Below are 23220 nucleotides of genomic sequence, written 5' to 3' on the forward strand. Positions count from 1 at the left end.
ACAGAGTTAACACAGGGATGGTGGCCATTTGAATTTCAAGTATCACAAAAGTTTGGGTAATTTGTTTCCCGAGTTCAAAACATGGCATGGTGGCCCCTGATTTTTGTTGTTGATTTTGTGAGAGAAAGGTTGAAGGATTCATTGAGAAAAGTTTGAGCAAAAGTTGAAATCTTTCACTTTCGAGGTGCATATTACCTTAATAAAAACACTGATATACACAACTATATGCAAACAGACTATTCCAGATTCACACAAACATATCCCATACACAAGTACTCATATTATAAACGATTTTTATCACAGAGGTCAAATTTCTGTATGGGTTACCAATGCCTTTCAAACCCACACATGAGGTGCTACCTTTCCTGATTAATTTCTCTTGAAGATATACTGAATTTGTTTGACACATTGACAAATAAATGACCAACTTCAAAATGTTCACAGAATAGTGAATGTGCTCCTCACTGCCTTTATATGGTAACTGTGTTTTAACAAACTTAAATTGTATGAATGTTAAAACAGGTATACATATATGCAAACAATCCTGACAATAGCGCTGATCGCAAAGGACATCATTTTACCTCTCATTAATATGCATAAATAAATATTGTCTGCATTTTCCCCAAGAGCGATGAAAATAAATCCTGGTAGTGTTACAATGGATACTAAAAGTCACACTAATTCATTTGAATTTATGTCCCAGACTACAAGCTGCAACAACAGCTGCGCATACAACAACAAAATTTTTCCAAATTTTAGGCGGCATTGTCCGATGTCATGCGCATGCAGCTATCAATACTACTTTTACTACTCTGTGTACATGATATCTGATGTACTTCACATCCAACTATCAATGCTTGGACATGTTTGTGGTAGCAGAGACAGACGAGATAGCTTACCTGCATGAGGAAGTCTTCTTTGTGTCATCTTTTTTTAACCATAAATGTTTTCCAGTGGCACACCCTGCCTGTGCTAGAAAGTTATTGAAGTCGGATGTTTTCCGTTTACAACATGACCAGTACTTCATGCTAGGAGAAAAGAATAAAAACAAAAGGGATCAGAACACTTTTGCACAATTCTTGAGGGCGCCTTGGATATACATACAAACTGTAGATGCATCGGGTTACTTGTAGTAGTTTATTCCAAAATGAACGTCTCATAGTTTCCTTCATTCAGAGCCTCTTCACACTGAAGACGGGCAGGAAAGCAGAATGGGTGACAAAAATCCTGTACTACTGGAAAACATGTCTGTTTTTCCTACTGTGTGATAGGTTTTTGGAATTGGCTGAAGAGCTTTGGGTCCAATCTCCATTACAAAATCAATCAGGTATTCTCAGGGGCCTTCCTGGCTTTATGAGCAACTTGACCCCTTAGGATTATAGTGATTTGTAAAATTACACACTGTTGGCCAGTTTTCTTTTGTCTTGCTGTGCAAGTTTTTCAACTTTCGAAAAATAATACATTTTCCTTGCAAGAGACTGGATTACAATAGAATTGAATGTCATATTCATCTTTGCCACTGAATTCTCCAAGGTCGGCTGGCGCAATGTGGTGTAAATCCTCAGTGTAATCGGGTACGGCATGGTGGTGTCTATAGAGATTGGAATGCACAGTGCCGCCAGTGCAAATCAGCAACAATCACACGCATGCACATTAAATTTAACGCTTACTGTTCAGGTGTTGATGTCTACGGTCAAAAGTACATATTCATGCATACGATTCTCACTGTTCCCATCTCTGCCACTGGTGGCCCCGTTCCTTCCAATTGCTACCACCGTAGCCGATCACACTCAACATGCTCATGATTACATACACCACATTGCGCCAGCCGACCATGGAATTCTCATCCAACATTTCCCGTGAAATCTTCACATTTTACTCACCCTTCATGAAATATTGGCACGCCTGGGTGATATGTACAGATACCTTGATTACTGTTTTCATCTGCGTAAGACTATTGGAGGAAAGAAATTACAAACTGTAAGATGTCATTTAGACAAGTCAAGAAACATGGCATATAAACTCATGGCATTTCATAATATATACTTGTCTACAACTGGACAAGTCAATGCCATCTTGAAACTTGACAATAGAAACAACAAAAGTCGCTGTTTGGTGGTTTTCTATTACAATGCACCACAAGGTAAGATTCTCTGAGAATTACAACCTAAGATTTTCTGACCATTTAGTTTTTACAAAACTGCACTGATTTGCTGCCTGTTTGCACTCAGTAATATGTCGATATTTCTGTTTCATTCATGCCGTACACTATTTCCAAATCTATTTTGTATGTAAGCAGTGTTGCATTTTATGCTGTTTCATCATTCACTTTTTCAGCTTTACTCAAAGTTCTGTCCAATAAAATGAATAGACAACGTTTACATCTGAAGATAGAGAGTACCTTTTCTGATACTTTGCCTGGCTGTATCAAAACTGTATCAACATATCACATATGACTTACATGATTTTGATAAATATAAAAAAATCAGCATATATTTTAGCAAAAACAGGAGTAAACAGACCATGACATTTTGAAAAAAACCCACAAAATACATGCATATCTAACCAGGAAAGACTGGGAAATTTAAATGAACTGCATCAGCTTTGTAACAAAAACAGTACAACAATTTGACAACTGTAATCCATAAACCGTTGACTTCACCTTAGTTTATGTACCTGGTTTTTGGAAAAAAATATAAACTGTGTATGGAAGGATTGAAAGAAAGGTTGTCACATGTATTTTCACTCACGTCATTGCAGCCATTGTTTTTACAAGAAGTTCCAATCTTTATCTGTCCACTTTGTTCTTCAATGTCTGTACGTGTGAAATACAAAACGTCACCGGTGAGAAAGATTCTCTTCACTAGTTGGCTGTAGTGTATATCTAAATTACATCATCATACAGTGGTTTAAAATTTTGAATGTACGTGTAAGAATACAGGATGCCTATCAGCAATTTTGGCAGAAGGAACTTTGTGAAAATTCCTTCATGGTAACATGGTGTAGAAATACGTGCTGTAACTTTTTTAGTGCATAATAAGCGTATTACCACAAAATTCTCCAATCTCCATTAATACTATATCCAACGCATGTTATCAACAAATCAAAATGCTGTATTTGAAATAGCACCCTCTAGAGTTCCACAGCTGACAGTCTTTGCCCTGATTGGTCCAGCAACATTCACAGGCCGGTTCAAGGATGCAAAAGCCGGTCATCAATATGCTAAGCAGTTTCAATATGCTCATCTAGGCAAGCTCAACTTAACAAAATAAGGACACAGTGCCCTGTATGAGGTGTGTGATTATTGTGTCTAGAAGTGTTACGTGTATAGCAGTGTCCTTCTATTAAAACTTGCCCACAGTGGGCTAATTAACCCATCCATGAAGAAAACTTCCGGCGCTACACAAGGGAACATGGCTCTTTTTGTCATCATACAAAAGAGGCAGTTGATTAACAACTTCCTTTGAAAGAAACCAAGGTGTCCAATTGCACTGAAGAGAGCAAATATCACAACAGATGAAATAAATGAAAAAAAATAATTCCAAACATAAGGCTGTATTCCTCCTAGACATGAAGCGCTATTACTGACATGACCATGGTGAACTGGAGGCAGTCTGGCAAGGTTATAACAGTGCTGAGTTAATTATAGCTCTGCTGGCTGTTTTCAAGGTCTATGGAAAATTACGAGCTTGCAACAGACGGCCAGCAGACACAGTAAAAACACAAAGTGCTGGGATACTGATGGCCCTGGGGAAAAGTCAACAGATAGCACAATTTGTGGTTAGACAGCAAATGCATACATATTTTTTACACCCAGAGATCAGCCACAAAGCACTCCAAGACTTTAATGGATGATATTTTCTCTGACAGATTTATTTTCTGATTTTTCTAAGACTGTGCTATGCAATGTCATCAGAAGCAGTAGATTCTAACAGTTTTAAGAAGGGGAGAAGTGAATACTAAATTCACTGCTCTTTTATTACCTGGTTACTGTGCTATTGCTTTCAATAAATACGGTTGTTTACAATTGATCTCATTGTTCTCTCATTAACATGCAAAAATAAATATTTGTCAGCATTTAGGATTACACTTTAGAATTATGCAAGAACAACAAGTAGGTGACTGCTAGTGTGACAATGAATACTGAAAAATGTATTAACGGCTCAGACTACAAGCTCAGACTACAAGCTGCACCACAGCCACTCATGCAAAACAGACCCCAGATTTCAAGCAGCAGCGTCCCACGTCGCACCAATTGGGAGATATTTCGTAACAAACCTGTAATGGCAATCAGCACAATTCTGACTCTGTTTTGATGCATCACAAATTTGGCCCAGACTGGAGAATACTTGCTCTATGCTAGATATTTCACCCTTTCATCACAATGGTTTGGTCCAAATCCATTGTTATCAACAGTCATTATAGACCAGTTTACTAGATATTGTGGTGGACAAGGTCTAGATGAGCAGACTGCCATTGACAGGCTTTAAGTAACCAACTATTCTACACATGCACTTTAATTTATTCAGGCAGAATGTGTCTTGGGACAGATTTCCACACTCTTAACATTTTTCCAACAGCTTGCTTGTCTAATGCTTGAGTGCACTGTTTTTATGTTTGTGGAGAAAATGAAATATTCAGGGTATTATTTTCTTGTAAAAATCAAAAATTCATATTTTTACTTATAGACTTAACACAGACACTGCAACCATTTTGAATTGTAATATATCCATAATTTCTAAAACACTTGCTGCTCTCATTCCAAAAAGTTGTACATAGATTCCTGATTTTGTGAAAGGATGGTTTGAAAACTCATCAGAGAAGTTTGTGTAAAAGTTCAAAAGCTTACTGTTTGGAAGAGGATATCAAACATTATTTTCAACAACATACGAATCCACTCATCATTGCTAAGAGAAAACTACCAGACAAAAATGATATGTTTTAGATCAATAATGCATCATAATTACTGTACTATTGACCTAATAAACTGACTCTCAAAAAATGCTGAAACCAGACGTGAGTTCTGCAAAGCACGTGTTACGAAATTTTGCCATCTTTGCATTACTTTCAGGAAGTATTCATGACAACCCAAGCGAGTGCTATATATAATTCATGACATTGTCTTGATCATGAATTATTCATGACGTGGGCATCTCTCTCTTGAGCCCAACTCTCAGATGACCTTGCATTTGAGGTCAGAGAGACAAAAACTCCTAAACAGTAGCACTTGTTGCCAGGGAAAAGTCATTAACCTCTACCCACAATGCATCTGTGTTCAGAGATAACAGACTGCTCAGGCTGGCTGCAAGATTATGGGATAAATGCAGAACAAAAGAGCTGCTTACCATTGGTCTGCTGGACGGTCTCCTGGTTCTGTTTTTCCAGAGCAACTTTCAAAGACTGGGACACTGTGAATGGTAGTCGTCTTCTCGGTTCATCAACGCTGAATGACCAAAAGAACATTTTTCAAAATGCTTTAATTGTTACTGGTACAAGTTCTCAAGGACAAAGTTACCGGATGAGATTTCGGAACTCATTGAGTCACTTTAAAGAGGCAATCCTTCATCCCTTGTTCTCACATTAATGCTTGTTAACATTGACTATTTCCGTGATGTTAGTCCTTTGTAGCCATTGAATATTGTGACCAGATAATCACTTTGTATAGCAATAAAGCTGATAGAAAACCTGCCTTTGATATCACCCAGAGTCAGTGCTATGCCGACATGCAATATCAAAAATTTGTTGACTTAAAGAGGATAATCTTGAGTCACTGACATACTAAGTTGGCTTTGACATCAACCTAAAAATTTTCCATGAATTTCACTTTTTGTGTGACATCAGAAGGAAAGTCAAAGGCCCTGATGAGACAGTCTGGTGCCAACACATGCCTTTAAAGTGTACAACAAGAAACTGTAGTTGATGTGATAACAAAAATAGTGATAAAATCATTCAGTTTCAGGTAGAATGCGCCTCAGGGACATATATAAATTTGGACTCTCAAACTTTTACAATTCTTTTCTGATCTACCACTTGTTGGGTTCATTTTAAAGCTCTTGGTGTAAGAAAACTTTTCACAGTCTTAGTGTTTTGAAAATCGAAAAATTTAATTTTCCCTCATAGAGTTACATGTAACTCAGGGATGGCGGCCATTTTGAATTTCAAATATCGGTAAATCTTGATAACTTACTTCTCCAGTACCAAAATTTGCACTGTGACCCCAGATTTTTATTTTGAATTTTGGAAGAGAATGGTTAAAATATTCCTTGAGGAAAATTTGAGAAAAAATTTAAGTCATTCACTTTCGCGGCCCATACTACCTTAAGTTACATTGGTCAATATCTTGACACATATCCAATAGTGATTATCAGAAAATTACTTCCAACCTTGTATACAGACAGAAGAGTTAGACAAGCAGGGACACATACTCTGGTTTGTACGGGTCAGTTAATGGCTACTCTGGAAAACCACAAACCTTGGTACAAGGTATCACAGTGTTACATTTTATGGTCACCATAGTATGAATGGTTCTACTCCAGAATAAAAAGGGGCAAAATGTGTTCTACAGATTCAGTATGACAAAGAGATCACATGATGTTTGTGCTAGAAATATTTGTGCACATGGTTTTGTTTGCACCATGGTCCATTTGAATTCCAGGTTTAACCTATTGGAACACCTGAAAGACACTGGGTTCATCTCTCTCATGGAAATAATCAGTGGCTTAGGGTAGAATGTGCTTCAGGGATAGATGTTCCAATTCTCAAATTTTTAAAGGATGTTTCTAATCTGCCACTTATGGGGGCTCTTTTTGAAACTCTTACTGTTAAAAAAGCTTTCAATGGCTTAGTTTTGTGAAAATTGAGATAATTTTAAATAATTTTTCTCAATAGAGTAACATAGGGATGGAAGCCATTTTGAATTCTAAATATCAGTAAATGTAGGGCAATTTGTTCCCCTGGTGTAGAGAGAAAAGAGTGATAAGACCCTTGACTTTTATCGTTTTGATTTGGTAAGAGAATGGTTGAAAGTTTCCTAGATGAAAATTTGAACAAATGTTGAATTATTTCAGTTTTGAGGCACCAGACGATAAAATGACTGTGGAAGGGATGAAAATGATGAGAAATTTCACAGAGAGTGACATCCATGATGTAGAGAGATTGGACCACATTTGTTGTCATACTGACTTGTACCAAGAATGGAAATATGTTCATTTTACCCAAGCAGACGTGTCCTGTTTGCACAAGACGGCAAACATGTCGCTTACCTTGACCCATTGAATCTATGAACAAATTTATGGCTGATGAACGACTGGGAGGAAATACAATCAACCTACTTTGCTATACTCTCATATACATTATTTATACAAGGACCATTCCAAAGTTACACATTTTCACGGCCTCATAAAATTTTACACTGTTCAAAAGTACTAGTAGTATGACCCCAATTTGAACTGTCCTGGTTTTTGAGTTTACGTTTCCCTTACACAATGCATTGAACTGACACATCAAAAATGGGAAACTCGCCCCTTTTGACAGCAGAATTTGGTACAGACCCATTATTTCCAAAATGTTGGTTAAACCATCTGACAGGAAATAGGAATTTATGATCCCAAGCTCAAAGTAGAGTTCACAATTTCAGATTAATGACCCTGCACAATAAGATGAAGATTAGGAATTGTGGTTGTTTTAGTATCATTTGATTTGCGGATCAAATAAATTGGTGTCATGCTGCAAGTATCCTGTGACGTTCAAAAAGTCTAATACCTGGTGAACACATTTATGCTGAAAAATAGCTTATTCCAGTTTGTCTCTGTTAACAGACACAGGTCTGACAAAGTATGACATTATACAAAGGAACACAGAATGATAACATAGGGACAGTCATCTTGCAGATCTATTGGGTAACAAAATGAAACAGTAATTTTTGTATTCAAATTTCAGATTATGAAATACTCGAAAGTACATCTTCAAAGGTAATTACGGAAAATATTGTTCACCTTGAAGAGAAGAGCAGCAGCTAGTATGGGTCACATCATGACAGATGTTCAAAAAATAGGATGGGTACTAATTACAGACCTTGTTTCACTTTCACCCATTTCACCACTCAAATGGTTTAACCCTATTGTTCTCAATAATGCATTTGGATGAGACTACTTAAAAGGCAGGGATACAGAATGGATGAAAAAATATCTGTGTGTAGCATCCTGATGTAAATTTCTAGGATGTCCATGTAAGACAATCTCAAATCTTGGATACAACTGTACCATCAGAGAATTTTGAGAATCCAAAATGCTATGACAGAATAGATATGAGTGGTGAACCCTCATTGCATTAAAAAACTCAAAATTCAAAAACTTTGTCAGAGATTTTCAGAAATAAAACAGTGTTTGGAAATAGTTTTTGTATTTCCAAGACAGTCCATCTACTTCAAAAAAATCTGACAGACCAATCTAGAAAATCCTTGAATTTTTCATGAGAAGAATTGTTTAGTTTTCAATACCTTGGTCTATCTTCACTGTTACAGTTGATTGGTTTTCTAGGTGCAACAGTTATGACTTCCTGGAAAGAAAAGAAAAAACTGTTTAAAACGGCTAGTTGCTGTAACTTTTGACAATTTTCCATACAGTAATTTTTGTTTTCTATGTCAAGTGCAAGTTCTGTTCTACTTCCCAAAATATCTTGAAACACTAACTACATATATTTAGCTTGCTAACATAGCGTTCAATGCACTATTATTGTTTACATTTGAATTCTAGTCCGGACAAGATCTCACTTGTGTACAATCTGAATGCATTGTGAGATACAGTTTACACTTGCTGAGTTGAAAACCTTAAAATACTGTGTATCTTAACATTCTTTTGACACTGAACAAGAAACTTCGTACAGTTGAGTGAAGAAATCATCAAAAGTTTCAGGTTCAAAGGACAGAGATTTTGAAAGGACACATTTTTTAATAGTTTTTGCAAAGAGATGAGAAAATAAAATATTTTACATTTGCACACATCCTTTAACTACTGCTGACAAAGAGATACAATAAATGTTAAACCTATATGATATAAAGAGTGAAAATCTTTTGTAAACATTTCAAAGTTTTATTGTAAATCTGAAAAAAAAAAATTTCAAGGAAAATTTGTTTACTAAGATAGGGAGCACTGCTTGGTTGCCTACGGTGATTTGATTCAATACCAGCTTTGACCAATCCTGGCATAAGCTTTCCTAAAATGGCAACTCAATGCAATGCATGCTGGGATGAACAGAGAAATGTAGACAGGTCACTAACCTGTCCTTCAGGAACATTGATGAGAGGAGCTGGCTTGGGAGGTTCTGGTGGTTTCTCATTGCTATGGTAACCTTTCTTACATCCCTGAAAGATAATCCAGATGAGACATCTTTTTAGTATTTCCCTAAAGCAGGAAAAACACACGGAAGCAGATGGAAAACCAAGACAAAATGCACTTAGTTATTCAAGATACTTACAATCATGAATTTTTCAAATCTGGGTCTCTCTTTTTTTGTTGATAGTTAGCAAACCGTGAATTTCCTGCAGACGTAAGATTTTTGTGTGTGTTCAATGACATCTGAAAAGCAACTTTTAACCGAGTTTCCGTTTGAATGTGAAGTATGGCTTTGATGGTGCAGTTCATTTATGCATAAGGTGTAGCATCCTTTACTGTCTACGGTATTTTCTATCACAGATAATGGGTATTTGAAATAACTGAAGAATCATGATGTTTCAACAGTATACAACAGTACGCAAGGTGTGGTCTTGAATGATCTCAAAATGGTGTTGTGCCCCTTGTAACCTCTTGTCAGCATGCTGAATGGCAAACAAGGTTGAATTTGCCTCGGGAAAAGATATTAGAGCTTCAAATTCTATCAATCCTTTTCTAGAGCTTTCAAATTCTATCAATTCTTTTCTGATCTATCACTTGTGTGGGCTCATTTTAAAGCTCTTGGTGTTAAAAAAGTTTTCATGGTCTTATACTTTTTGAAAATTGAAAATTTCATTTTTCTTCATAGAGTTAACACAGGGCCGGTGGCCATTTTGAATTTCAAATATTGATAAATCTTGGGATATTTGTTTCTGTAGTACCAAAATTTGCAGTGACCCCCAATTTTTATTCCTGATTTTGAAAGGTTATGGTTGAAAGATTCCTTGAGGAAAGTTTGAGCAAAAGTTTAAGTCTTTCACTTTCGAGGAGCATACAAAATTATAAATAACTCCATCATTGAAGGGATGAATGATGATATAAGTGTTTATTAACAGGCAAGGGTGAGAGGAAGGCTAAAAATCAAGGGGCTAGAAATCATGTCGACTAATAACTGTATATAATGAAAACGCTCTGTTCACCTCAGTACAGAATTACAGGCACTGTCGTCTGCTGCATATTTGGCAACTTTGCTAGCCACAGATGTTTCCTCTTACAACAAACTAAGCTATGCCGACCAAACTGAAGCAGACAATGCTTGTTTGGTGTCTTAAAATTGACTAATCTGCTACTTAAAAGTGACGTACATTATTAGCTCAGATGTATTATATGCTGTTCATGTGGATAGTAACATGAATTCAAGTTTTTGAATGGGTAATATTTTGTGAATATTCATGCATATCCATTATATTATATGGTCACAGCTTAAAACGTCCCATGTATCGAATGTTAATGTTCAGTCACATGGCCCTAATTGACTGATGGAATAGTTGAAAAACACAGTATTAAGATACCAAATGATGATATGAAAAACAATAACTGATATGTGAATGAAATTTTGAAGCCAACATTATAAACTTTTTTCAATTTTCTCAAGATAATAATTTCATGCACCCCTCCCCTCTCTCTCTCTCTCTCTCTCTCTCTCTCTCTCTCTCTCTCTCTCTCTCTCTCTCTGACACTCAAATCTAAAGACACAAAATAACAATGGCATTATTCTTGCCAAAATGTAGATCACCTCATCACTACTTTAGGGGTTGCACCCTACATCAAGAAATTATCACTATTTATACCATAAAATACCCTAAACACCATCATTAATGAATCAACCATTCATCTTTGTGAATCTCAAGTCAAGAAATTCTCACTCAAGCTTACAAAAAAATACATCAATAACTTTATTTCATTGTTAAAGATCCCTTAAAATTTACTCTGATCACAAAGAAAGGAAAGATTTTTTTCACTCTTTAAAGATAGACACTTAAAATGAGCATATCACATCTTTTCTACTCAAAATGACACTGAAAAGGCTGTGATAGATTATTAAAGCTGGAGATTTTACAGAGGTTCTCTGTGGGATTTCCACGTTATCATTTGTTCAATATTTATACTTCTGTTCCTGTTTTGATACCCATCCAGTTGTTAGTATAAGTTAACTGTTTCCTATGGTGTGGTTGGATCCACCTATTTAGGTGGTAGTGGTGGATTTGTGGGGGGTTGGGGGCTGGGGGATAGTCATTAACATAAGGAAGAGATGTGATGAGATCTGAATGCATCTGCGGGGACTAAAAACCGGTCTTTAAGTCTTCATCTTGTCAAAGAAATAGGAATAAATTCATAGATATTTCTGCACAAAAGTGACAGAGATACTAAAGGCATTTCTGTCACTGGATAAACTACCATGAATATCTGTCTACCTAACACTTGTATGCTTGGTGTTTGTTCAAAATTATTGTCCTTCAGGACAGAGGGCACCTTTCCATTAAATCAATATTACCATGGTAATAATTTAGTAATCCACGATACAAGCATTAATTAATCACTGGGATTTGAATTGGCTACTTTGCTAACTGAATAATAAAATCTGCATAGCAATTGAAAATGTCTCCTTTTCAGTGATAAATTTCAATTCTTTTTGTTGTATGCGACTCCCTTCATTAAACGAAACAATAGGGCCGTTCAGAGTTTACGTCACTGTTCTCTCATTAATATGCAAAAATAAATATTTGTCCGCATTTTTAGATTACGCTTTTGAAAATTACGCATGCAAGAACGACGAAAATACATCTCAGGGGGCGATTGCTAGTGTAACAGTGAATACTAAAAAACATATTCACGACTCACAGTACAAGCTGCAAAAACAGCCACGCATGCAACATTGATAAAATTTGTCCGCATTTCAAGCTGCGTGTCCGATGTCGCGCGCGTACAGCTATATTTAGTAACACACCTGTAACCGTGAACAGCGCTATAGCTGTATATTTTGATAATTTCAGTCTTTTTAAAGCCACTTACACAAATCCACGATTTTCTTGTTCTTCTTACTCTGTCAAGTTGATGTTGAATTACAATGTATTACAGTAGTCTACTGCCTCAACATATTTGTACAATACGCCATTGCTATTATTTACACAATGTTATTATTTACAAATGAATTCCAGTCCAGACCAAATTCCGCAATCAAAATTAATATAGGACATCACAGACACACTGGCTGCACTGTGACATTGAACACTGGTTACTTCTATACTATGTTGGGAGAAGAATTGAGAAACTGTACTTTATAAATAGAACAAAAATAATCCCAAGATGACTCAAGGTCACAGTTAATGGAGCTTTTAGAAAGTCACCTTGCTGTGAACATGTCCGCCTTCTGTCACATCTGACAAACTGATCAACATCTGATTAGCTGTGCTTCATTTTTTTAAAGAAATCTTACAATTCATTTCTGAGACTTACATCGAGGGACAAACGGACAAGAGTGTTTTGTGTAAACACGGTAACACCTGAATGATACAGAACATGTATTAACTAGAGGTATAATTCTTGTTTTTATGCTGGCAACCTTAAATCTTTCAGCAATGCATCATTTATATTAAGGCAGCATTGTGAATTGAAATATTTGAAAATAACACTAGTAAACTAAAAAACAAATAACTTTGAATTTTGCGATATGAAAAACGATATGAAACTAACTGTAGAGACAATTTGTCTCTTTCTGTAACACAGAAAGGGTGTTTGAATGATGGAGATTGGTGGCCATCACGACACAAGAGTCTTAGTTGAGTGGGCGGGATGAAGAGTCACGCACCAATTTGAGAGAATTCCACAAACAAAAGAATTCCGTGCAAACAATGTCGAGATGACCTTGCCTGAGTTGGCAGAGCCAGCTATTTCCAGGCCCTGGGAATTGATTCGGTTATGTAACGTCCTGTCCAAGGTCGCTGTGTACTGGATGTTATGGTCACTCAATGGAGTTTCACATTTCATTCTTGTTTACAAAGGCCAGAATCAGCCGCTGCAAGGCCACTGCAAGTACCTGCTGCATGCAGGGGTCAATGACCTCAAGTTCATCATCCGACCTCAGCAAACTGATCAATGTGTGAAATTCAAGAAAGTTGACACTGAATTCGATTCTGCGCCTTTGATCACTTAGCAAAACAACACCTTTACCAAAACATTTTTTCTTTTACCACAAAAATTTTCAGGCTAAGTTCATCTGAATCTTGATTATAACTCGCCAAACATGCACAGACAAGTTCTGCATCGTTACCTAGCAACAGAAATACTGATGTGAACGACCCAAGACGTGTTTGTCATTTTGTGTGGGCGGAGAAATTTTCCAGTCAGGACTACATGCTTCAGAGAAATATTAAAGCTCATTTTACAGAGAATTTTAATAATGACATCACTCTCAGTGGTTTTTTAACTGATATAATTTAAATTTCAGTTTAATATCCTACCTAACATTTAAGGGAGGGTGTCATCGGAACTCTGCCTAAAGGTTGCCAGGGATCACTACAACCGATGTAAACTCTGTATCTAGGGTACGTTGGCAATTGATGAAAGTTAAAACATGTTTGTTAACGATGAATATCATAAAGTTTAAATGTTGCAACTATGTTGACTTTATGCATCTAGATATCATGCCTAAAATTTATTGTTCATAAACAAGAAAGTCACACACGTGCAGTTCTGATGACACTCTCCCTTTAATAGGACAAAATCAGCTAAAAGAATTTTTCTAAACCTGATCACCCTAATTTCCTGTAAACAGGTCCAGATTCACCATTGTTTACAATAGGTTTGGACCAAACCATGGTGGTGAAAGGGTTGAAACTTAACAACTTCAGAGACTCTCTACAGGTATTCATGCTTCACTCCATGTCTTGAGCTTATTTCTGATTTACTGTTGATGTAATTTTTTTTCCATCACAAGTTTTTGCATGTACACATATGGGGACTGTGTTTTCTTATTTTTGAGAGGTGAAAGTTGAAAGGTGAAAGGTGAAAGAATCCTTCAATTATCCAGTACTCTAATACAGGGCTCGAAATTAGCATTGGTCTTGCGTCAAATGACCACCATTTTTCCGTGCTTGACCTCCAAATTCTGTAACTGGTAATTTAAAATGTGGTGGTCAAAATGACTACCAGGATAAAATGTTAATTTCGAGCCCTGTAATAGCTTAGCAAATGCAGTCTTGACGTCCATCACTAATGACAGAAGATGACGATATTGGCAAGTGAGCTTCTATCATTGTGAAATCATATTGACATTTGTCAAATATCTGGAATAGCTATGTCTGCTTGAATTAAAACTGCACAGTATGTTAAGCCACATTTGATCGGAGCATAAAACAAAGAAGCATTTCAATAGTTTTGAGTTATGTGTAACTTTGCCGTGCATATAAACACTATGTAAAGATACAAACTGGACAACAATACCTATAGCAGCATATGCTTTTATTTCTTAAAGCGAAGTGGTCGTCGCGCTGCGCATCCTCCTGAGGGGGTCCCCCTCTGTTGTAAACAAATCCAAGAACGCCGCACATGTTACGGGTTGATTGTAATGTTGCGATATTGCCGCTTGTTAAAATGGCGGCTGATCTGTCACAAGCATACCAACTACCAAATGTAACACGCAGTAAAAGGTCAATTAATCTAAGTTAAATATCTGCTGAATATTGAACAATAATTGCACGCTGGATTGAGATAACATTTGCTCATGATTTTCTTGAATCAGTTGAATGGGGCTCGGCTACTGTTATCGCTCGAGCCATAGAGCTAGACGTACGCATGTACGCATGTATACGCCAACAGACTATCAACGACCGGGCTCTAGTTTTCGACATCGCTAGCAAGGACGAGAGCTTTCATTTCAAGAGGCCCGACAGGAGTACAAAGAAAACAACCCAAACCACAGAAATCTACAGCTCGCAGAGCAATGCCCGCTGCAGCAAGAAGCATCTCTACATCTGTTCCGTTCCGTGGTCTGTATGAACGTCCGTGTCAAACCGGGTATATGGCGCGCTACACTCGGCTGTGGAGAATCCAACTCAACTACAAAGTTTACCCCGTTTTGGGGTGCAAACGAGAATTCCGAGTACAGGTATCAAGTCAAGCGAAGGACCTTTCATAGGTCTTCTCGTTATGTGGGGGTTATCTCACTTGAAAGAGGATTCAGACCTACCCGGCAATCAGGAGGTACAACAACGAAGTTTGCCCAGCACCGGTAGGCCTGCACAAGCTAGCGGTTGGATCACTGCCATGACCGTGCACAGGACCGGGCACAGGATCTCTCGATACATCTATGCACGGTGTAGCCGTGCAATTTTCCTGCCAAATGCTGCGAAAACCCGCTCGTTTTGTCTATTGTTTCCTGTCATTTTACTATATCTTACCACGTAATACTAGGAGAAGTAAGACATGGTGATCAACAGTTGGTTGTGGGCCAAGTCGTCGCGGGCCGGTACGTTGTGGGACCGGATTCTCTATATCCGTGTACGTCAATGCGGTGACCGTCTCCCAACAACATCTCCCGTGTCCTGCTCTAGCTTGCCGATCATGGTCTTGAGTGTAATTTTTGTGTTAGGCATTGTGCTTGTTGCTGGTCTACATATAGGCAATGTTGATCATTTTAGTTATGTATTTTCACTGTACTGTACATAGCATTGTGTACAACCAGCGTGATCGCGCAAACCTTTTTGTTCACTGTGTGAGTGCAGTAAACTCAGCGACATAATGTGCTGAGTGTAGTGTCCCAATGTTCGTAGCTCTACACGAGTTTATAGATAGAAATACAGCACTGAAGTTCGTTTCCGATCTTAATATTTTACTATTGCATGATGTTGAGTCTTACAAAGGCCTTAACAAAGTGGGGGACTGCTCCCATCTCACTCCTATTGAAGTTGAGAAGACTTATGTTTACAAAAATTTATGTTTATCAACAAAAAAATCACGCACGCGCAGCGCGACGACCACTGCGCTTTAAGTCAAAGAAAAATACAAAATGACCGATGTATAAGAATGTTATATGTATAAAACTCTCTGACATTTACACAATTATCATTTTATGCCCTTGTTTCTTTCTCATTTCTAACAAATCATTTCAGACCTGAAACTGGCACATGAGAAGCAATTTACCTTCCACACAGAAAAAAAAATGTCCTTGCGTTCTACACCCTGCAGGCCTATGGGAGATTTTCAATGTATGCAAATTTTATCTCAGCCTAACGGACATGTTGAAACGTGTCATTTGAAAATTTAGAAGACAGGACTGATTCCTCTTAACCTCTTTCACCGTAATATGGTTTAAAGAGATTCAAATTATCATAAAAAAAAAGATGGAATTTCAAAATTTCCTATACATTATCCTGATATGACTGCCCACTATGATGGTCTGCAATCTGCATTTCTATCTGTTTGGCTGCCTACAATATCTTGCGTTTAGGGTAGAATTGATGTTTAAACTTAAACTAATTTCTGTCATATAATTACCTACCTGTTTGTACTTATAGGACTTCTTCTCTAACTGCTCTCTAACCGCAGATAAGATCTTTAAATCTCGCCTAACACCCCCTTGGTCTATGAATAATTACCCACGATACACCAGTTTTAATCTGCAGCATATTGTGAACTCACTAGTACACTGCAAGTATCAACCTTTCCTAAAGGTGAAAGCCACCCAGAAAATAGGGGTAATAACTCAAAGATTACCATGAGAAAATAATAACCAATGGATATTATACTCACGGCAAATAAGTACACACAAAACGTGGGGAGGAAGGGCGGGAGCAAACAGGTAGGTAATTATATGACAGAAATTAGTTTAAGTTTAAACATCAATTCTGTCACCATTACCTACCTGTTTGTACTTATAGGACAAACAACAGAATACCACAGACCTTAGGAGGCTGGGACAAATTATTTGCCTGAGACTACCTGTTGACTGACCGACAGCGGGCCAAGAGAATATAAACCCTCTAATTCCGAGGCCATGTCCCGTAAATAAAAGCTAATGAAGGAATTAGCTGACCGCCAAGTTCCTGCACGAATGACTTCGTCTGCAGGCACTCCAGCTGATAAAGCCCATGATGTTGACAGGGCTCTAACCTCATGAGCAGTCACACTTGAAAGTCGTAAATTAGAAGAAGAACTTTCTGAATATGCCCAGCGTACAGCCGCAACTATCCACTTCGATATGTCGGCAGCTGAGCAATCTGTTTTAGGAGACGGAGGAATAGGTAGAAATAGTCTAGTTCTACCTGCTCGAAAATGCTCAGTCCGTTTTAAGTACCAGCGGAGGGCACGGACTGGGCACAAAACTCTCTCCTGTGGATCAGGGCCTGTGAGTGTGTCAAGTGCTTTGATGATAACAGGCTGTGCTACTGAATCCAGTGCTTGGTTCTTGGCCAAGAACCTGGTCTAGTGCGCAAAACAGCTTCCGTTTTGCTAATAGCCAGCAAGCCCTCATCCACACCAAAAGCGTGAATTTCACTTCTGCGTCTACCAGACGCTAGGGCTATAAGAAACACAGTCTTATACGTTAGAGCCTTAAGGCTAGTAGTATGCAGTGGTTCAAACGGGGGCTCCTGCAGAGCCCGCAACACCAGTGACAAACTCCACTGAGGGACCAATTTTCTTCTTGCTGGTCTCTCTCAATCATGAAGTTTCTGATCATAGCGGAGAGAGAACTATTATGACCAAAGTCCTCACCTCCTAAGCCTTTAATGGTAGCTGAAATGGCAGTACGATAAACAGCAATCGTACGGGGAGAAAATTCTTTGTCTCTAAAGAGGAAAAGAAAAAACTCCGCTAACTGTTCTACAGAGGCTTTGATTGGAGTAATCTTCCGTTCACCACACCAATCACAGAACTTCCGCCATTTGTCTTCATAGGTTGCCAGAGTACTGGCTCGCTGTGGTCTGGCGATAATGGCGGCAGTTGCCTTAGAAAAGCCTCTCTCAATGAGGGCTTGCTCGACAACTTGAACGCGTGAAGTTGAAACACGCTTGGGTCCAGGTGAGTTAGAAGTGTTCCCTGGGATAGCAGATCTTCTCTTTGAGGCAGTTTCAAAGGGAAATCTATTATCAGATCTAATAGCATCGGAAACCAGGCCTTTTCGGCCACAATGGGGCTATTAGAGTTATAATTGTCCTCTCCTCCTGCTACTTCTTGAGTACTAGTGGAAGCAGAGGTAGAGGGGGAAACGCGTATGCTGTTATGTTCTCCCAAGACATTGATAGGGCGTTCACTCCTACTGCTCTGTGATCCGGTATCGGCGACACAAAGAGCGGGAGCTTGCGATTTCTGAATGTCGCAAATAGGTCTAACATTGGAGTTCCCCAAATTGCAAATATCTGGTTCACAATGGTCTGAGGTAGTGCCCACTCTGTCGGTTGCACGGAGCGGTTCCGCGATAGGGCATCCGCTATGTGGTTTCGTTTGCCCGGCAGATGCCGGGCTTGGAGACGAACATTGTGGTCTTTGCACCACATCAATAGATTCCACACCAGGAAACAGAGAGTGGGAGATCTCGTCCCCCCATTTTGTTTATATAGGCAACTACCGTGGAATTGTCTGTATTGACGAGGACACTCTGGTTGGCCACTGAAACTTCGAAGCGCTGAAGAGCTAAGAAAACGGCTTGTAGCTCCAACCAGTTTATGTGCCTCCTGCCCTCGGCCACTGTCCACTGACCTGCTGCATACAGGTCGTCCAGATGCGCACCCCATCCTGTGGTCGACGCATCTGTAAAAAGGAACTTGTCGGGCCTGACAGTTTTCAGCGAAACACCCCGCTGTAAATTGTCCGTGTCCTCCCACCATAATAGGTGGTAACGCAAGGCAGGTCTGACAGGGATCGGATATGTTATGGCATGCCGATTTGGCCGCCACATTGACAGGAGGTACAGCTGAATTGGGCGTAAACGAAGTCGAGCCCATGGGACGATGTCTATCATGGACACCATCGTCCCGATTATGCCTAATAATACTCTGGCAGGGACTGACGGCTGTGGGAGAATACCGCGTATTAGAGACAGGAGTCTGTCTATGCGATCTCGAGTCGGTGATACTATGCCTCTGTCTGAGTGCAGTCTCAATCCCACGAAAACCATGTCCTGCGACGGTGTCAGAGACGATTTCTCCACACTTGGTATGAAACCGAGGCGGAGAATAGTGTTCCAGGTTAACAAGAGATGCTCCAAGAGAATTTCCTTGGCCTTGTTGCGAAGCAGCCAGTCGTCTAAGTAAGGGTGTATTTTGACTGACTGTCTGTGTAGGAAAGCAACCACCGCAAGTACTACTCTGGTGAAAACGCGTGGTGCCGTTGCCAACCCGAAGGGTAGGGCCGTGTACTCGTAAACTAGTCCGTTTACTATAAACGGAAGTACCGGCGAAACTCGTCGTGGATTGCTATATGAAAATATGCATCCTTCAGATCGATCGAAATTAGCCAATCGTCTGGTTCGATAGCGGCTAAGATCGACCGATTTGTCTCCATCCGAAAGGAATCTACCTTTAAGAAACGATTGAGGTATGTGAGGTTTAGGATTGGCCTCCACCCTCCTGTCTTTTTTGGTACCAGAAACAGGTGGTTGTAAAACCTGGCCCCTCCAGGGATGGGTTTACACGTCTTACCACATTTTTGGACACCAACCCCTGAACTGCTTCGGTGAGTTGAGGGGTCTGTGTTGTGTTGAGGGGGCGAAACTTTACTGGAGTACAAGCCAGGGGGGCGGATGAGTGAACTCTGGCTTGTAACCCTCCTTTACTATATTCAATACCCAATGGTCGTCTGTTATGGCATCCCACTTGGGGCAAATTGACAGAGCCGCCCCCCCACTGGAATGTCCGGTGATGGTAAGGACGGGAGGGAGGGAGCCCGTCAGGACTGCTGGCTGGGGTGACCCATTCCCCCAGGGGTAGAAGAGGGAAAAGGTTTCTTAGCCTTACCCCGATTTGATTTGTTAAACGGCCGAGCACGCGATTTCTGTGACTGAGGGCGTGCTTTGGCCCCTGTGGCTCCACCTTTAAATTTGTTAGTGGGTTTCGACACGTTAGTCGTTTTTGCACCACTCACTCTCTGTTTATTCCTTTCGAATAACCAAGCATTATTTTGGCACTCCTGGGTAGCTTGCTTGGCTAGGTCTGGTAAAGTGCCAGCAAACAGATTCTTTGGGGAAAAAGGTGCTAATCGAGCCTTCCCTTTTAACTCATCAGACAATTGAACGGAGTGGCGACTCAAAAATGCATCGCGTTCAATAAGATGTAGGGCGACATGATTTCGGACAGCAAACTCAGAGAGATGATTCACTGAATTAGCGAGCGCCCTAAGAGACTGCTTAGCTTTATCAGGGATGTGCAAAGCTTGTAATTCACGCACAGTTAACCCCAAAAGCCAGTCAATATATGATGCTGCACGGATGGTCATATTAACTGTGTCACCCAGCTGGCGAAACATTGGCATATCAATCGAAATGGTCTTAAACGACGACGACTGATTATCCACAGTAGAGGCGTCTTTATCCAAATGTGGGAGTCCCCCGGAAAAAAGAGAGGCATGAGTCTTATAATATTTATTTTTTAAACTAGACCTTGCCCATGGATACTTGCCGATTGGCAAAGGGTTAGAATCTTGCACTTCTCCTGTTACTTCTCTCCTAACTTTTTCTAGGTTTGAAGTGATAACTCGAGAAATGGGTAATGACCTGTGAGCAACCTGCCTCTCTGGGCCATTAGACAGTTCCGAAGCAGTGACTGACTCAATCTGGGCAGGTGCCTGAGGCTTAGGACAGTCACTACCAAAAGCTTCATATACCCAGGAAATGCACTGTGCAAAATTTGATTCCCTAGGTTTAGCTTGTGATTCTGTTATGCTAACCTGGTCCTCTGGCAAATCGGAATCATGTTCCGGTGCCTTAGCTATAGTCTCGCTAAGGACTGATTGCGTTGTAATATTATCCGACTGATAACCCTCCAACTCGACATCCACTGAGGGGGCATGTAGCTGGATTATCTCTGGATTGTGATCTCCCTCCCCCTTTGAAAGTGAATGGACTGGCCCTGCAGGCTCACCCTCACTTTCTACCGGGGAAACATATCTCTTATGAGGGTCCCTTGAGAGCGAATTCTCAGAATTAGCATGGGGACGAGACAAGGAAGGGCGCGGCTGTAATTCGATCGACGCGTTCTTACTGCCAGTGCCGGATGCCGCAAGTGCTGAGTCATCGTCCGGGCGCCATCTTGTTTTTTCCCCTTCCTCATGTCGCGCGAGAGGGAAAAATCACTAGCGCTACAAGACTCTTGCCCCTAACGCAGAGTGGTACGTGCATCACACGACGCTTCCACTCGGCCAGAATTCTGGGGGCTATGCCGAGAAGGCATTCTCTCGGCAAAATGAGGCCGCGTAGCGGTACCGCCCAATCCAGCATTAATCAGCATCTGCTGTTGAACTGATAGTGACTCCGCTATGGCGTGCAACGCCCCGCTCAAGTCGTGGTCCCGTTCAAAACGCCTAGACGTTGAATATCGGCATCTGGACCTCGGGAAATCATCATCGGAATCAGAATAGTCAGAATGATATAACTCTGATCGATGATAGTAACCGGTCTCTCTCTCTGGTGAACGGAAATCGTGTCTAAAACGCTTAGGTTCGCGTCTAGATCTCCGGTGCTCGACCTTTCGGTCGAAGGTCGGGCGGTCTGGAGAGCTCAATCGAGCCCCATAATCGTCATACCGATAGGGCGATTGATCACGCTCCCTGTAAGTTCTGCAAGGGGAGTGATGACGTCTACCCTCAAAACGCTGAGGCGGAAAATCATTACGACGTAAGCCTCGGCTGGAGCGAGAGATATAATTCGGACTAGAACGTCGCTTCGGAGATCTTTCGCGGCGTAAGTCCTGCCTAACTTCATCGTTAGGTTTGCCTACACTAGGTACCGTGACCTCTGGGGTTTCCTTGGTACTACTGTCGGACATATCGATCGTTCTCCCTGAACCTGAACCACTTACCTTATCCGCCTGACCAATCGTCGAGTCTTCCCAATTCCGGGAAGCCGACTGCCGGTCGGAGGGATCAATATTTTCGTTGGTCAGAGTCATAGGAACTTCACCGTCATCTGAACCAACGATTCTGCGTTCCGAACTTGCTAGCGTAGATGGAGAATTCACCGATCGTTGGCTAGCGAACGCAGTGGGAGAAGAAATATTGTTCCAATCGAATTCAGACCAATTATGACAAATGTCACAAGTATTGGACCGATTACAAGCGCGGCAAAGATGACACTTATCGTGCCGATCGAGGTTCGACATTTCATGTCCGCAAACACCCTCACGTCGGACTTGCAAGCTCATGACGTAAATAATAACGAGAAAGCTGGCCGACGAAACGAAAAGAAAAACGAGAATGGCGATTGGGAAAAACGATACGCCTGATAACCCAAAAGGGGGAAAGGCACCAATCGCCGGAAAGATAAACAAGAACAAAGTCTTCAAAGAAGAACAAAGGCGATGTAAAGAACACAAAAAAAACGGCACAACAATAGTGAAGATACACTTAGCTGTCTAGTGAGTCCCGAAAAAAACACCGAAAAGCGATCTAGAGTGGATAAAATCCAAGCGGTAGCGAGAGCTTCTTCAATACACGTCCAAGTGTAATGAGCGCAGAGAAAAAACTGGTGTATCGTGGGTAATTATTCATAGACCAAGGGGGTGTTAGGCGAGATTTAAAGATCTTATCTGCGGTTAGAGAGCAGTTAGAGAAGAAGTCCTATAAGTACAAACAGGTAGGTAATTGGTGACAGAATGTGGTTTTTGGTTCTAGAAAACTGACATTGTGGCAAGACAAACAAATAGCAGCCTCAAACTATACTTTACAACAGCACACCACTATCCTAGGGGGTATCTTTGTATTTATTCATCATAGAAGGCACCCTCAGACACATACTGATTGATATTTTTGGGAAGATTGACCAGATATAGGGTGTGTCAAGACTGCTAAGACACACATATTG

General features: G+C 40.2%; 2 protein-coding genes across 2 annotated transcripts in view; both read right to left on the reverse strand.

The window, feature by feature from the left end:
• The window catches only part of LOC139142665 (zinc finger-containing ubiquitin peptidase 1-like), a 470199-nt gene that overhangs the window by 308563 nt on the left and 138416 nt on the right, over positions 1-23220 (reverse strand). The window lies entirely within an intron of this gene.
• LOC139142653 (cysteine and histidine-rich domain-containing protein 1-like) overlaps positions 1-23220 on the reverse strand; it is a 36345-nt gene that overhangs the window by 7347 nt on the left and 5778 nt on the right. The window contains exons 3-8 of the mRNA XM_070712700.1: positions 9278-9361; positions 8498-8556; positions 5346-5443; positions 2751-2815; positions 1884-1954; positions 900-1028 (exon numbers count right to left, since the gene is read on the reverse strand). Coding sequence (XP_070568801.1) covers positions 900-1028; positions 1884-1954; positions 2751-2815; positions 5346-5443; positions 8498-8556; positions 9278-9361 — 506 coding nt within the window. The remainder of the gene's footprint in view (positions 1-899; positions 1029-1883; positions 1955-2750; positions 2816-5345; positions 5444-8497; positions 8557-9277; positions 9362-23220) is intronic.

The sequence above is a fragment of the Ptychodera flava genome, chromosome 10 (assembly GCF_041260155.1).
Source record: "Ptychodera flava strain L36383 chromosome 10, AS_Pfla_20210202, whole genome shotgun sequence".
Taxonomy (NCBI): Eukaryota; Metazoa; Hemichordata; class Enteropneusta; family Ptychoderidae; genus Ptychodera; species Ptychodera flava.